The 17,320-nt window shown below is 41.0% G+C and overlaps 1 protein-coding gene across 1 annotated transcript in view; it reads right to left on the reverse strand.

The window, feature by feature from the left end:
- Positions 1-17,320, reverse strand: part of plcl5 (phospholipase C like 5) — a 223,169-nt gene that overhangs the window by 49,897 nt on the left and 155,952 nt on the right. The window contains exon 4 of the mRNA XM_048560787.2: positions 2,537-2,612. Within this exon, the coding sequence (XP_048416744.1) occupies positions 2,537-2,612 (76 nt within the window). The remainder of the gene's footprint in view (positions 1-2,536; positions 2,613-17,320) is intronic.

The following is a 17,320-nucleotide window of genomic DNA, read 5'->3' on the forward strand; positions in this document are numbered from 1 at the left end:
CATAAATAAAGGGTGACTTGGTGACAGGATAACAACCTTCCTGGAGTTATTTCAGCCTTTTTTTGTCATTTTCAAACTAAAATATATCCAGGGCGGCACAGTGGCTCAGTGGTTAGCACTGCAGTCTCACAGCGCCAGGGATCCGGGTTTGATTCCAGCCTTGGGTAACTGTCTGTGTGGAGTTTGCACATTCTTCTCTGTGTCTGTGTGAGTTTCCTTCAGGTGCTCCAGTTTCCAACCACAGTCCAAAGATGTACCAGCTGGGCGGATCGGCCATACTAAATTGTCCGTAGTGTTCAGGGGTGTGTGGGTTATAGGGGGATGGGTCTGGGTGGGATGCTCCAAGGGGCAGTGTGGACTTGTTGGGCCAAAGGGCCTGTTTCCACACTGGAGGTAATCTAATTTAATTGCAGGCCTAATTCAGCACTTGAAGAAGCTTAGAAAACATGTGAAGGTTTGTGTTTTGTTTATATTCACTTGAAAGTAAGGATACCACACGATCAGTACAGCACATAAAAATCAAGCGTTAGTTAATTCTTTCAAAGGAGTGAATTGCAAGGTTGCAAGAGGTCTTGGTGATTATGATCAAATTGTTTTTGACAGCACGCATTGTCTATATTCAAATTTACCCCGATACAAATCGATGCCTGAAGAGGAGTGTGAAAAAGAAAACTTGGGGTTCAAACCTCTTTAAGAATTCAAGAAGTTAATTTTTTCCATAGCTAATGCATATTTGTTGCTTTGTAGATTTGAATAAGGTCACTGCATGCAGTGAAATATAACTTAATGAACAATAACTAAAAGATTCATCAAAAACCAAATGGTTACAAACTGTTGGGATTTAACAATCTTCTTGCAACTGATTTTTGTTTTCAACGTATGAATATCAATAAAAAATATCCTCTGGATATCCGCCAATTGCTGCAAACTGTGTGAGGGAAATGATCAATGAAAAAGATAAGTTGTCTAATAACTGGCCTATTGACAGTCTACAGCTGCTATTTGCATTCCCTCACACTATAGTGATAAGTAAATCCCACAGTGCAGATCCTAATGATATAACATTGAATGTTTAAACAAAATGTGTTTCTTTCAATACCAAAAGGAAAGGCATGTTCATCATAACCCTACACTATCTTATAAAAGGGAGCCCACTACAGAAGGTTTCTCAGTAAATTCAGCAGCATAATTAATAATTAATTACAGAAAACTAAAATTCCTTTTAAACAAAATAGTTTTTAACCAACAGGCTTTTTACTTTAAAAATAGCCTCTATCTGTGGCACTTTTAGCTATGGATTCTTCAATAAATATGCCAACATTCTTTCCAAATAGCAGAATATTTTCGGGCATATATTTAACCAGTTCTGCTTCAGATTTGGGTGAGGGAATCTTCACCAGCTGACAGGTGCTCATAGCCCAGCTCACCAGCACAGTTACATTGCTCAATCCTCAATCCTTTCAATACCAAAAGGAAAGGCATGTTCATCATAACCCTACACTATCTTATAAAAGGGAGCCCACTACAGAAGGTTTCTCAGTAAATTCAGCAGCATAATTAATAATTAATTACAGAAAACTAAAATTCCTTTTAAACAAAATAGTTTTTAACCAACAGGCTTTTTACTTTAAAAATAGCCTCTATCTGTGGCACTTTTAGCTATGGATTCTTCAATAAATATGCCAACATTCTTTCCAAATAGCAGAATATTTTCGGGCATATATTTAACCAGTTCTGCTTCAGATTTGGGTGAGGGAATCTTCACCAGCTGACAGGTGCTCATAGCCCAGCTCACCAGCACAGTTACATTGCTCAATCCTCTTCTTCAACTCTCTGAAGAAAGGCCGGCCTGATCCACACCACAGCACCATAATGTCCATCACACACTTTACTTGACCATCAGGTCTAGGAGTGGGATTTGAATGTCAAGCTACCTGTCCAGAAGTCAGGATGCTGTATATTGCACTACAATAATCTCTACATGGTTATACAAACATCCAGATTAAACACACTATACAGTAAATAAAACAGAATACAAATATGCTGGAAATCTGAAATAAAAACAAAACACACTGAAGAAACTTAGCAGATCTGGAAGCGTCTGTGGAGAGAGAAGCAGAATTAACACTTATTGTCTGGTATACCTCTTCTTTAGATCCTGTGCAGAGCAAGTTCCAAAGAAGTCATATTGGACTCAACATTTTAACTGTTTCTCCCTCTACAGATGCTGTCAGAACTGCTGAGTTTCTCTATTACTTCCTGATTTTATATCTTTGAAGTTATATTTTTTCCAGATACCATAACAGGCAAACCTTACAAACTATGAAGCTGTGCAACAGAAAAACACATTAGCTCGCTGTAAATTCTCACTCGTGAGCACTTCCCACACCAGCCCCTATTCTAAGGCCATGTGTTTCCTGGTTGAGGAACAACAAGCACAAAACCAGTTCACTCCAGCATTCTCCAGCTCTTTTCTCCACATTAAGTGAGCACTCAGCATGTAGTCCACGTATGCAGTGAAGACAGTGGCACTTACCAGCCTTCTGAGCCTGTATTATCTTCACATAGACAGCATCAGCAGATTCAATCAGCATTTTGCTGGTCTGGATCATCTGGAAGACAGTAACAAAGAAAGTGAACAAGAGCAGCTGTGATCCCCTTGCTAAGGTCCACTCCTGTTTCAGGAAATTTTAAATGTTTGTATCTCTGCGGGTTAAGGTAACCCACTGAGCCTCATCTATTGCCTAATCGACACATTTGAGTCTTGGTGTACATGGTAAACTGTGGGGTGGCTTTCATAACAACCTATTCTGTCCTTATCCCAGATTTCCAGAATAAATTACGACACAGCTGGTGGTGGTCATGGAACAGTTAGCGGTAGTTATGTGGTCAGATTTTTGTTTAGTCCTCCCTAAACCAGATGTGCTGGAGCTAATGTTGCAGATCCTGTTAGCATCTCATCTAAGAGCAGCTAATTTTAGCACAGGTTAGGAGGTGAAAGGGGAGCTAGTAAGTGGGGGGTGGGGAGTTGGTGAGTCAGCCAGGGATGGACAGGGAGGCGGCACATTGGCTCCCCATTTTATCTGACACACCACCACCTTCAAATATGCTGGCAGGTTAGGGTTACACGATTCAAATATTAGCCATTAGGATTAGTAAGGCCAATGAGAAAAAAAACTGTTGTATAAATTCTCTGACTTTTTTTTCTTATTCACTTGTAGGAAGCGGACATCACTGGCTGGCCAGCATTTACTCCCCATCTCTAGTTGACCTTGAGAAGATGGTGGCGAGCTGCCTTCTTGAACTGCTGCAGTGCGCGAACTGTAGGCTGCCCAACAATACATTTAAGGAGGGAACTCCAGGATTTTGTCGCAGCAACAATGAAGGAGCATCAATAGAACTTGAAATGTCAGAGTAAAATTGGATATTATCAACATCAGCAGGCTGTCATCTTCTCGATAATTGTGTAAAATATCAATATTGCTAACTCTATACTGAGAGCCAATTTTGAAAAGTCTTGACTGATTCTTTTGCATTAGTGCTCATTATTGGAGCAAGCATACTGGGCTGAAAATTTCTAAACCATAAATCCACATAATGGTTTTAGGTTTAACCTGCCGAGCATTGACAGTTGCAAAGAATTGAAGCTCTTTATTTTTGCATTTTGGCTCACTCATTTAGATAGTGAAAAATTGCTAAATGCTGTAACAGTATTGCAGAGGTGATGTTAGCAATTTACTTCATCTATTAATGTAAGATTAATAAACACTGAACTCTCTGATAAATTATTATTGTGGCTTTTGAAATGAAATTCTCTGAATTGTCTGTTGAGGCCTGTAGCTTACGGGGTCAGTCACATAAATGCAACACAGTTGCACCTAATATCTTAGGCAAGGCTTCCTAACATGCAGGTCAAGACTACAAGTTCCAAACTGAAATGTGGAAATTGCGAACTCCAATGCAGCAGGGGCCACCAGAGATCTCTGTTTACCCCTCCTCCAGCTCACTCAGGTCTTCTCCCTGACATCCACTCACCTATACCCCCTGAAAATATCTACACAAGTAGACAGGGTGGTAACGAAAGCTCACGGCCATTATTGGTTGGAGCATTGAATGCAAGAGTCAGGGTGTCACATTGCAGCTTTATAAGACTTCAGTTACGCTGCACTTAGAGTATTGAGTTCAATCTGGTCGCCACACTACAGGAAGAATGTGGAGGTCTTGGAGAGGGTACAAAAGAGGTTCACCAGGATGCTACCTGGACTACAGTGTACGAGCTATAAGTAGAGGCTAGAAGAATTAGGGTTATTTTCTCTGGAGTGACGGACGCTGACGGAAGACTTGATAGAAGCTTATAAATTTATGAGATGCATAGATAGGATCGACAGTAATAAACTTTTTCCCAGAGCTGAAATGTCTAATACTAGGGGTATGCATTTGAGGTGAGAGGAGGAAACTTCAAAGGAGATGTGAGGGGCACTTTTTTTTACACAGAGAGTGGTAGGTCCCTGGAAAACGCTGCTGGGATAATGATGGAGGCAGAAACGATGGGGATGTTTAAGGGGCTTTTAGAAAAGCACATGAATCTCAACAATTTTCAAGGCTCAAATTGTGGTCATAGAGGGAAACTGTTTGAGAAGCTTTGTTCTAAATTTTTAGGTATTCTGGAGCTGGAGAAACTACAGTTAGCACTTGAAAGATCAAGTGACTTAAAAGCATAATAAAAATACTTCCATAGCATTTATTTTTAGCAATACACGTTACTAACATGAAATTTCTAACCCAACAACCATGGTTTTACTTTGCTTTATAGTGAAGTGAATCCATAGTTTTTTGCTCACAATTTGCATACGATTTAAACACAATTAAAATTACCAAGCCCAGCTGGAGGTTTTGTACTCCACCAGATTTCCAATATTTTATTTAAAATGTTATTAATTATGCTTATTATAGACTACTAAACACATTGCAGCAGGTTAGGAACTGGTATCTAAAACAGCACAAGCATTATTACACTATGCATGGACTGGAAAAACTGTCAATTTAACATTAAACTTTAAAATAAGTATTAAAAGTTTGCGAACTGTCATACAACGAAATTGTCAATTGCATACTGTCAATTTGGAGGTTCCCTGATCAACACCAAGAATAATCAGAATGCTCAAATGTGTAGCAATTAGACCGTAAGAGATGAAAGATTAAATTGGTGTTACTGAATAAATGTGCTCCAGAGATGTGCAATAACATCTCTGAATAGACTGATTAAAGTTTTCTCAACCTGGACCCTTGCCTGCAGTGAGGTGACTCACAGTTAAACTCATCATCAGTTGGTTTACCCTAATGAGAGAACAGCCTTATGGTCCTCTAGGACTATGGTGACTTTCACTTTAAGGATCTGAAAGGGTTAATCGTGAGAACAGTATTAAGCACTTCCCAATATGATGAAGTCACATAGATGCAGGCAGTGGACCAGCTTTGGAGCTCAAAGGATCTAGATCTAGCACCAAGATCTCTATCACTAAATTGAAAGACATCATCTCAGTAACAATGTAATTTGCACTCAGTTGCTTTCATGCAATAAATTATGTTTTGTTTAAGGCAAGTCAGATATAAGTGGACATTCTCCACCACACTAGATCTAGCAGACCTTGTAGTCCCTACCAGGAAAGAAGATGGTGGCAACATATCTACCTGATAGATCTTACATCATGATGATCTGTGATAAGGAGTTCGCCAATTGGCATGCTGGCACATGGTTTCCGTGGCAGCAAGACCTCAGACGTCCGCTCAGGGGGTAAAAAAAAACTAGAGGGAACGCTGCTTACAATACTCATCAAAACAGCTGTGTCTTTAAGAGGCAGCAGAAATGCAACGTCCCATACTTTAGAAACAACTTATCAGCTCTGATTTTGGTATCAATATAATGATTAGACAAGTGCAGCTTGCTGTTAGATTATTGATATATTATTGGAGATCCACGGTTCACCTCAAAAATCCAAGTAATGGTGCTTGACCATTCGCATCACCAGAACGGCATCTCGGTGGTAATCTCACCTTACAAATGAATTGAACAACATAAAGTTAACGTATTTGCGTGGTAGGCACAAAATTCAACTTGTCACAGGAAATAAATTCACTATTTTAAATCTGTATGCTGTTTACTGATGTGATAAGTCAATGATGCCAATTAACTTCTCTGCTTTTGAAAATGAACTGTTACAAATGTGGCATCTCAATCCATCAGATTTTAGATATTGAAAATTCTTCAGGCATAAATCACTGACAAACAGATTGAGTAGCAACCTGGAAAACCTTCCAATGCTAGAAGCATACGGTCTTGTGACACAGTAGTAATGTCCCATCTCAGGCCCAGAAGATCCATATTCACATCCCATTTGCAATAAAGGTTAATAAATGCAATAAATATATGTCTGAACAGGTAACTACATCAGTGATAGTCGGTTCCTGCTTAGGCAATACAATACATGGAAAATTAGAGCCTCTACCACTGTTGCACCATTTATTGCTCCGGCTACAAGTTAAATATAATGTGGATAAACGTGAGGTTATTGACCTTGATAGCAAAAAAGGGAAGGCAGATTATTATGTGAATGGTGAAAGATTAGAAAGGGAGGAGGTGCTGTAAAACCTTGGTACCCTTGTAAATTAGTCACTGGATGTAAATGTGTAGGTACAGTGGGCAGTGAAAAAGGCAAATGGTACATTGGCCTTCAGAGTGAGAGGATTTGAGTATGGGAGCAGCAATGCTGTAATTGTGGAGGACCTTGGGGAGGCAACACCTGGAGTCTGGTGTCTGATTTTGGTTTCCTTATCTCAGGAAGGTTATCCTGGCTATAGAGGAAGCGCAACAAAGGTTTACCAGACCGATTTCTGGGATCAACAAATGTGGAGCTGGAAAAGCACAGCCGGCCAGACAGCATCCGAGGAGCAGGAGAGTCAACATTTTGGGCCGAAACCCTTCATTACAAAGTTGACTTTCCTGCTTCTCGGATGCTGTCTGAACCAGCTGTGCTTTCTCAGCTCCACATTTATTGACTCAAGCTTCCAGCATCTGCAGTCCTTACTGTCTCCTGATTCCTGGGATAACAGGACTGACATGTGACATATGACTGGACTGGTTTGGATTATAATCGCTGGATGTTAGCAGAATGAGGAGAGAGCTCATGGAAATCTATAAAATTCCAACAGAACTAGACCGGAAAAATGCAGGATGGATATTCTCAATGACTGGGAAATCTAGAGCAGGGAGTTGCAGTCTAATGATGTGGGGTTGGCCATTTAGGACTGAGATGAGGAGAAATGTCTTCACCTAGGGAGTGTTGAGCCTGTGGAATTCTTTGTCACAAAAAGTAGTTGAAACCGAAAAGTTGAAGGTTTTCAAGAACAAGTCAGATATAGTTCTCAGGGCTAAAGGAATCAAAGAGTATGGGGTGAAAGGGGACTGAGTTGCATGATCAGCCTTCTTGAATGGTCGAGGAGTCTCAAAGAACCAAATGGTCTAGACCTACAACAATTTGCTATGTTTCTACAACATGCCTGTAAGAGCACTTGGTTCACATCAACACAGTCTCTGAGGAGCCAGTTTGCTGGACAGCTGACGTGGATCACCAGCTTGGTAGCCCTGTCCATTCTTCACCATCTCTATGGTGATCTCAGCAATGCTGGCCACAGTGTCTTCAGGCAAAGGAGTGACAAAGGATGTCAAGTCTGAATGACAGCAGATGTTATTGGTGCTCTCCAACAACAAATTGCACCTCACCCTTCTGCTATGTAGAAGCAATACCACAAGCAATCTCAAAAGCAATTAAAGTGTCTACTCCTGTAAAATGCAAATTTAAATAGAGTTTTTCTTGTCTATCACAGTAAAGTGCAAAACATTTTCAGACAAAATTGCAGCACAGCGCACCACTCTCAGAAATAAATTATCAACACTAGCATACTTGAGGAAAATAAATTTTGTAATTAAAATTAATTAGCAACTATAAACAAGAGATTAGCATAGTTCATTAACAACTGATTGCTAATGGTCAGACATTATACAAGTGTCATAAAGACGGCATATGAATTTGCTGACTGAGTTTGAAGCAATGTTTTAAGTTAGTTGAACAGATTGAAAAGGAGTAACTGTAACGCCTAATAAATGAGACCCCATAAATTAAAATGATATACTGCAATAAATGAACGCCCATAAATTTTGTCAAAGTTCAGCAGATGCTGGAAACATGAAATAAAAACAGAAAATGCTGTAAATACTCAGCAAGTCTATTAGCACCTGTGGAGGTGGGAAAGGAGATGTTGGTGTAAAGACCACTTTTGTTTGGATACTGCTTTAAACCAAGGAAACTGTACATGAAGATATATGCAGATTTAAAAGTAGTTTACTGGAATACATGGTGAGTTATATCTGCAATGTCACGTTATTGAAACAGTGAGGGAGCATTCCAGACAGAACAGCACCACTAATGCTCGTTCAGGACAATTCTGCCCAGTGACAGCCTTTTGATTTACTTTTCGATCAGGACCTGTTTTTGAAGGGTCAGGAGGAGCTCAGTATAGTAACTACCACTTGACTGGTTCTTGAGCAAGTAGCTACAGTAATGGCATGGACAGTACAGCAGAAACATACATTTCCTTCTTTACTGGTGTAAAGTTGAGTAAAGCGAAATCCTTTTGTCCTTTTCTTCGCCTTTTTCTTTAAGGTGCTCTCCCTGCATGTCCCTCATCGAAAGGAAAAGGGAGAAAATGACTTTTAGATCCACTTAAAGCGTGAATCCTCAACTAGTGAAAGAAATTATGTGTCTGCAACCTCGCATCATTACCAAAGAATGGGAAGGTGTCAAAAGAAAGTCAAAAGAAAATAACTCATTGACGTTTGTGATCCCGACTGGCGCCTGAACTGTGTTTCTCTGACTTATTCTTCTCCACACACAATACCAATATCTTGTTTCTCTGAGTGTTTCTCTGTATGCGCAGGGGGAATAAAGCTTAAGTTATAGTGTTATTGATTAGTAATTCAACTTGTCTAATTTTTGTCAATGATTAAAAAGAGATTGATTCTAATAAACAGTTATTTTCTTGTTAATGGAAATAAAACTGGTGCACATATTTTAAACTGAATTAGACAGTTAGGCGTAATTGGGCAATTTGACGGTTTAATCAAATTTTACATTTGAGGTGACTCTGGGAATAAGGAGGCTTGATTTCCACTACTTCAGGGATGAATTCGCAGGCAGGGGCAGGAGTGGGATAGATCTCGAGTATGTGCTTGTATTTATCTTTGAATAAATCTAGGGCTAGAAGGCTTGAGATTAGCTTCTCCCACAGGGTCCAATTCAGATCATAAAGGCCACTGAAAGGCTTCATCTCAGAGCTGCTGATATACCAGGAATACGCTGCTGGGCTGTCCCAAGGGTGGTTGAGGGTTGGGGACCTGGAGTCCCTATGTGTTGCATGCTTTGTTACAGTTAGAGTCACTCATTGGTGGAGGCAGGCAGACCTAGAATAAGACATCACACTCCCTGCCCTTCATACTGACCCTTCATTCCCCTCATTGCCAGAAGGTCCATGTCTTGTTCAGCAGGCCAGGCTCACTCCCCCATTTCCTCAGGCTCTGTTGCTGATCACTGGTGTCAACTGCACTGCAGTACCAGAAATGACCACTGCTCTCCTGCTGGCACTGCCTGTCAGTGGCTGGTAGTAACTCTCAGGGGAAGGATATCCACCTCTCACTGGGATTTCCGGAGGACAAGATTTCCTTGATAGGAGCAGGGAAGTCTGAATGCAGCCAGAGAGGTGCCCAATTGGGACTTAGTTCCATCAGGCTTCCTGAAAATCACCAATGCAAGGGTTACCACAAATTTTCTTGCAAGTGGATAGTGCCCCACAAAGACTAGATAGTTCCCCACAAAGACTAAAGCATACTTCCCTCTGGTTGAAGCCATCTGCCTTTTACTGGGTTAGAAACATAATAGGTTTTAAGTTGGTCTGAACTTAGTATTGAGCCAGAGGCTGTAAAATGCCTTACTGAAAATCAAAGTCTGTTCCTCAAGCTTCCCTTGAGCTAAATTGGAACGTTGCATTTAGCTGAGGACCAAGAGTCAGTGCAAGGACAAACTGGAGAATTAGAATCAAAAACCAGCAGAAACTTCTGATTATAGATAGGCACAGGACAGGGGTGGTTACCCAATCTGTGTTCAGTCTCTCTTGTGCAAAGCAGACCTCACTGTGTGCGACGACCACAGGACACTAAGTTGAAGGAAGTACATGTAAATTGCTGTGGGTGATGTTAAACTGTGTCCCGCAGGAAACCGAAGGAAATTTGCAGCCTTACCTGCTGCCGCAAACTCTCTCTCTCTGACTGTTCCTACATGCACTTTGTGACCAGAATGGGAAGTGCTATCTCTCCTGGTACTCAATCAACTACTGGCTGCAAACGCAGAGAAGAAAAGGACTCTGAAATCTATTTGTTACCATCCATTCAGTGGTCAAGTGCAACCCTGTACAGATGGCTCAGCAAGCATGAAAACCATGACACTGTCTCCTGAGACTCCATGCCATGGATAGGCTTCCAACTGTCTCCGCAGGTGCTCAGGTATAAGGCAAAAAGCAGTGATAGCATGGCTATTCTTGCTACAACAAAACAGGTGGATGTTTGAGCAGGTACTTCACAAGACACAACAACACATATGCAGAGCCAACTCAGCTCCTAACGGCTTGTGGAGGAACACAACATGCTGTGCAAGGACTGAGGACACATCATATAAACCTGATTTCTATTCCTTCAGTTTAGAAGATTAAGAGAAGATCTGATCAAAATTTTTAAAACAATGGTAGGATTTTATAGGACATGTACAAGAAAACCAATTTCTCCAGCATGGAAATCCATAACAATAGGGCAGGAAGGCTGACCTTTTGGGCCTAGACCCTTCTTCTTCAGACCCTTTTTCTGAAGAATGGTCTAGGCCCAAAACATCAGCCTTCCTGCTCCTCTGATGCTGCTTGGCCTGCTGTGTTCATCCAGCTCTACACCTTGTTATCTCAGATTCTCCAGCATCTGCAGTTCCTACAATCTCTGAAACTACGTATATGGAACAGGATCTAAGATTATAACACATTATGTAAGTGACCTTGAGATCGCACATTAATGTACGTAGTTGTTAATAAACTTTGAAATATCTAACTCAATTTGACCATGACTCTGTGCATATGTTCTGTGAGATAACATATAGAAAACTACAAAGCAGATCAATCATTAGGATGAATTCTATTCATAACAGAGGACAGTAGAAAGGAACAGAGTTTCCCAGGTGTTAATTGAAATTGAAGGAAGCAAGGTTTTGACTTTTATATATTATTAATAACAGTTAAAAGAATACTGCATTCTACTAAATTCTGAGACTTAGCTGTTTTTCCCCACCCAATGGGTTTATGTCAGACTCTGGATTTGAAGTGTGAGGAAGGTACAGATTCACCCACCTCTGTGGACACTATAGGAAGGATGCGATTGCACTGAAGAGGGTGGAGAGGAGATTCACGAGGATGTTGCCTAGGTTCGAGCATATTAGCCATGAAGAGAGGTTGAATAGACTTGGGTTACTTTCTTTACAGCACAAAAGGCTGAGAGAGGGAATTGGCTGAGGTCTATAAGATTATGAGGGGTAGGGGCAGGATGGATAGGAAGCAACTGTTGCCCTTAGTTGAAGGGTCAAGAACAACGGGACATAATTTTAAGATGCATGGCAGGATATTTAAAGAGGATTTGAGGAAATTTCTTTTCACCCAGAGCGTGGTGCAAATCTGGAACGCACTTCCTGGGAGGGCAGTAGGGGTGGAAACTTTTAAGAAGTGCTTGAAATGTCCTAACATTCAAGGCTACAGGCCAAGTGAGACTAGTGTAAATAAATCGGCACAGACTTAATGGACTGAAGGCCATCTCCTGTGCTGTAAGACTCTATGACTATGACTCAATAAGCGGTTCAGGAATGGTGTAGGACTGCTAGCTTTTGAACAAAAATATCAAGGAGACACATTCTCGGCAATGCAGATGACCACATTTGAGCTTGCAGTTGAAAACAATAAAGAAAAATTCTTGCGCTATTTTTGTGACATTGCTACATTAGTTGGTGTGACATATGCATTTCCCAATTACTGAGCTGTGGCCTGATCATTGTGTATCCTTCTCAAATGACAAGACACAGAGGGTTTACAATGAGATGACTAGCTGGCTCTCATTAACAGAAAATCACTTTTGTCACAAGAATGCAATATCTCAGTTGCCTAAATTTGTTGAGTATTAGAGAGGGACTTAAGTTGCACTGTAGTGTAGATATCAGAAAAACAATATGCTTTTCGACTAATTAGATGATATCGCAGTACATAATGTTCCAGTATAAAGCTCCTTGCCTCATCCTTCAGTCATCACAGGGTAATACAGTTACGATAGCAATGTGAAGTCACTACAGTCAGCAAAGTGTAATGTTAGAGTCATGTGGAATCTATGCAAACATGAAAAATCATGTCAACTATGCCATCAAAGCGCCCTCAATATGTTTTCTTTCTTCTCTCCTCATCTCAATGTAGTTCCTGGTTCTGCGGCTGGAGTGGAGGGAGCCTGCATAGTGCAGCCCATTGGCCCTGGGGGTTTGGTCAGGGTAGATATTTCACCATGGGTGACTCTGTGTGTCAATAATACCTAGTATCTTCTTGCAAGATGCAGTTAAGATTTTGGCCTCAATCTCCAATGGTCAGTTGGGGGCAGGCAGGATGGAGGTGGTGAGCCTGGCTACCTCCAGACAGTCATGAGAGGAGACTTCTGAGAGGCCACTGTGTGGTTGCTCCTCCAACTGGGTGCCTCCAAGCAAAATTGTATCCCGTTGTGAGGAAGGGGCATCTGGTGCTCACTGGGTTTCCCATCCCTCTCTTCCATCTATTAGTCCTCCAGAGCAATGGCTGTGCTGATAAGGTGTAGGTATGTACGTCTCTCTAGTAGTGCCAGAGGGCGTTGGCTATGCATGGTAGACGTCAAACTGTTCACAGAGACAGCCAGGCATTTGCCTGATTCGCTGCACTGCTGCAATTTCTGAGCAATGGAGGTCATTGTGTCCCATATAGCTGTCTGACACAGCTGTTCCTCCCTGTGCATGTGGACAACGTCCTTAATTGCAGGGAACCACAGTGTTGTCTCCTTCCTGAGGCTATGTAGGTTCTATGCTTACTGACACTGGCCCATGTACACGACTGTAGTGCTACATGTAGCTGACTCAGCCAAGACATTAGGCTGAATCTTATGCATTTATGGCTAAGTGAGAGTTGAGTTTTTATTTTAGATGGATTCTCACCGGAAGACCCAGCCAGAGTTCTTGTTGTGTCTTTACCAAATGTGCCTCATTAACTGAAATGGCTTTCCATCATTCACTTCTTTGTTGCTATATGTCTGAGATCTTCTAATAGTGTAAATAGTTAGCGGTGTTAATAAATTTCAACACATCTGTCTGAAAGAACAGCATGGTATATGTTACATTGTCTAACATACAGAAAAACACTTAGACCATATCATACTGGTGGTACTGTTTTACACAAGATATTACATGAATCAATGTCGCCAATTAGCTAATTTCACCAAGGTATTGAAATGTCGGACTGGGAGAAGGAAATGAAGACGTGGAATATCTGAAAACTATTTGCAGAACGGGTCTGTTTAATTAACTTAGACTTTTCCAGCTGCATATGTCACAGACCCTCTCAGGAGTTGCATCCTTAACAAAAACAAACAAAGTATACTAAGCATATAATTGGCAGCCGGTTGCTTATTTAATGAAGAGGATGAAAATAACTTGGAGGAAGTGATTCATGACAGGTTATATTAGATGTGACCTCAAGACGTCAACTGTAGATCTAGCAGTTCTTTCGGTTTCAGGCCAGGATTTAGCTCTATCTGTAGCTGAAAACTGCAAATACCTAAAGACTTCTGACCATCTGTGCATGTGTCCTTCACACATGTGCTCTTGCTCCTAAGTCCATTTGCATCCTGCATCTCAATTTTCTTCCTTCTGCTGAAAGTAATGATGCATGCTGTGGGATTGATTTCACCAATAGCTCTCTAATACCTCATCCTATGCTGCACACTTCATGTGAGAAACTAGACAGTGAGCTGTTAGTGGGGAATTATTTTAGTCTAACTAACTAGATGTCAAACACACAGAATGAGGCGGAATGCTGTCTTTAGATACTGCCCAAAGGGGGCAATTTTAACCTATTCCACCAACCAGGAATCTGACGAGATTGGATGCAGTGTTATTTTTATATCGTGCCTGATTCGACTCTCTATTATAGCCAGAGTAATTAGCAGAGTGCAAAATGAGCATTGCATTTGATTCCAAACATTACCACCATGCCAATATTTCCCTGAGTGTCAACAGGCTATGGCTGTGCCATGTAAGGGAAAATATTTCCATTTGGCTCATGTTTTTGAAGACTTTGTATCTTTTCAAATGTTGCCACTTCTTTAATAATTGTTGCTCACTGCCGACAAACATTAGCAAATACAAGAAGTGCTGACCTCTGAGACACATATAAAGATTTTCGATAAAGGAACCAGGTTGGACCCTCACTTACTTTCTGGACTGCTTTTGTAGGCAATATTCGCAAATGACTCAGAAAAGGGCAATTTAAGTAATATTTCTGGGGGACCACCTTTCAGGATTCACTGCTTCATTGCTATTTTTGAATTGTACCTATTTTCATTCTCCTTACAATATGTACAAACATCTTCCAGTCAGATGTTCAGTATATTTAGGTTGCCTTTTATGAGGAATGCCAACTCCATAGAAGGATTGCAATCAGTTCCCTCAGTCAGCTATGCCAATTATTTCCATGCGTCAGCCCCTTCGGCTTCCAGTTGCCTTGCATATATCATTCTAACTGGCTATCACATCTCTAGTTTCACAAACCCTAAACAAAGTTCTGTATATGGACACTGATTGAATATCCTCTCTAAATTCACTCACATTATATCTAATGGTGAGCTCTCGTCCAGCACTTACGCTACCTGTCCAAAGAATTCTAATGAATGAATGAGACATAACCTGTGTTACATCTATACTGGCATTACATTTATGCCTCTGTGTCCTCAGATGAGCATTATTAGTGCAACACTCTGGAGCTTTCTCTTCATTACGAGTGTTGTATGGCTGCCCTTTAATTCACTTCACTCAATTTATGAGCGTCAGAATAAAAATTTCTGTCATCCAGTTCCTCCGTGGAATCAACTCTCAAAATTATTTTTGCAGGGTTTTGAAGATCCTGCCCTCTTTCCCTCGAGGATTCCAGAATGTAATCAATTATCCAAGGTAACCAAGGCACAGTTTGATTCCTTTTATCCGCCATATCAGAATCAGCTTTCTTCCTCATACAACACATGCAATTACTCCAACATCTGCATACATTTGTACTTCTGGATTTGATTATTCTAATGCTCCCAATGGTTGGTTTCTGATTTTCTTACCTTTAACAAACCTTACCTCTTCTAAAACACTGCTGCCCTCAACTTATCCGGCCTCAAGTCCTACTCACCTGTTACAGCCATCCTTGGTGATATGCACTGGTGCTTGGTCTCCGAATACTTTAAAGTTAAAATTCTGATCTTAGTGTTTAAATATCTTAATGGGCTTTTCTGTTCCCATCTTTGTAATTTCTTCCACCCCTACGACAGAACTCCCCTTTCAGTGCTTTGTTCGTTTAAGCCTTCCCCAATCCCCCACTCTCAATATCCTGGGGATTACCATTGACCAAAAACTGAACTAGATTTGCCATATAAATACTGTGGCTACTAGAATAGGTCAGAGGCTCGGAGTCCTGCGTGGAGTAACTCACCTCCTGACTCTCTGAAGTCTGTCTACCATCTATAAGTTTCAAGTCAAGAGTGTGATGGAATACTCCCCACTTGCTTGGATGAATGCAGCTCCAACAACATTCAAGAAGCTTGACGCTATCCAGAACAAAGCAGCCCACTTGATTGGCACTACATCCATAAGCATCCACTTTCTCCACCACTAATGCTCGGTAATATCAGTGTATATCATCTGCAAGATATACTGCAGAAATTCACCAAAGACCCTTATACAATGTTTTTCAAACCCAAAACCGCCACCATCTCAAAGGAAAAAAGCAGCAGATACATAGGAACACCACCACCTGTGGGTTCTCCTCCAAGCCACTCACCATCCTGACTTGGAAATATATCACTGTTCCCTCATTTTCCCTGGGCTGAAATCCTAGAATTCTCTTCCTAAGCATATTGTGGGTCTACCTACTGCAGGTGGATTGCAGCGGTTCAAAAAACGGCTGCTCAATGACAACTAGGAACAGACAACAAATGCTGGCTGAGCCAGCTAAGCCTTTGTACCACAAGTCAATCTTAAAAAATACATTTGATGACCACACCTTCAGCTGCGCAGGTCAGATTTGCTGGCATTCTCCCTACAAACTCCACTCGCAAATTCTAATTGACCATGTACAGATGCCTTTATGACTCAAGGCCATCAGTCACTTGTTTAGATTCCTTGCCTTTTACTGGCTTTGCGTTATCTACATTTGCAATACCTCTGTCCAGAGATGATCTCAATTTTCTCCAATCCTCTTAAAAGTACACTGAAAAATCACACGGTAAAACAAGGGCAGATATGAATCTTTAAGTTTGTTTAATTAGTAATCATTGTGTAAAACATCAGTTATCACTTAATTTCAAGCTTACATTCAAGCAATGACACAACAATATTGAAATGCTCCCTCTTGCTTGACTTAAGCCAAATATCCACAACCTGCTTCCTCCTCCTGATCATGGTATAAAGTAACAGTTCTTAATGATAGAAACTGCATTAAGCTCCATCCATTCTGAAAATGCCGTAAGAACTTGGGTAGGGAAAGGCAGACCGGCTTAGGAATTTGTACAGTGAAGACTTCTCCTCACAGTTTAAGTAGCAATATCTAACTTATTTATATATTGTGCACTTGCTTCTTGTCACGCAACAGAATACTTAAGACAGGAGCCTCTTCTCATTGATACTCACTAGTGTCCTCCCTCTATAACTATAAACCAAATGAGCTTCTATACACAGCAAGGAACAGAGATGGCAGCTGTGAACTATCCTAGCCACAAGCTGGTAGGAGTTGGCATTGTAATGCATACAAGCAGCCTTGTGAAAGCTTTGTTCTTCTGCCTGAAAACCTGACAGGTTCAGAAGCAGAAGGGAATGCCTGCCAATCCAGCCATGCCAAATGCTTGGGAACCATGCCTTTCTGA

The sequence above is a fragment of the Stegostoma tigrinum genome, chromosome 31, assembly GCF_030684315.1.
Source record: "Stegostoma tigrinum isolate sSteTig4 chromosome 31, sSteTig4.hap1, whole genome shotgun sequence".
Lineage (NCBI taxonomy): Eukaryota > Metazoa > Chordata > Chondrichthyes > Orectolobiformes > Stegostomatidae > Stegostoma > Stegostoma tigrinum.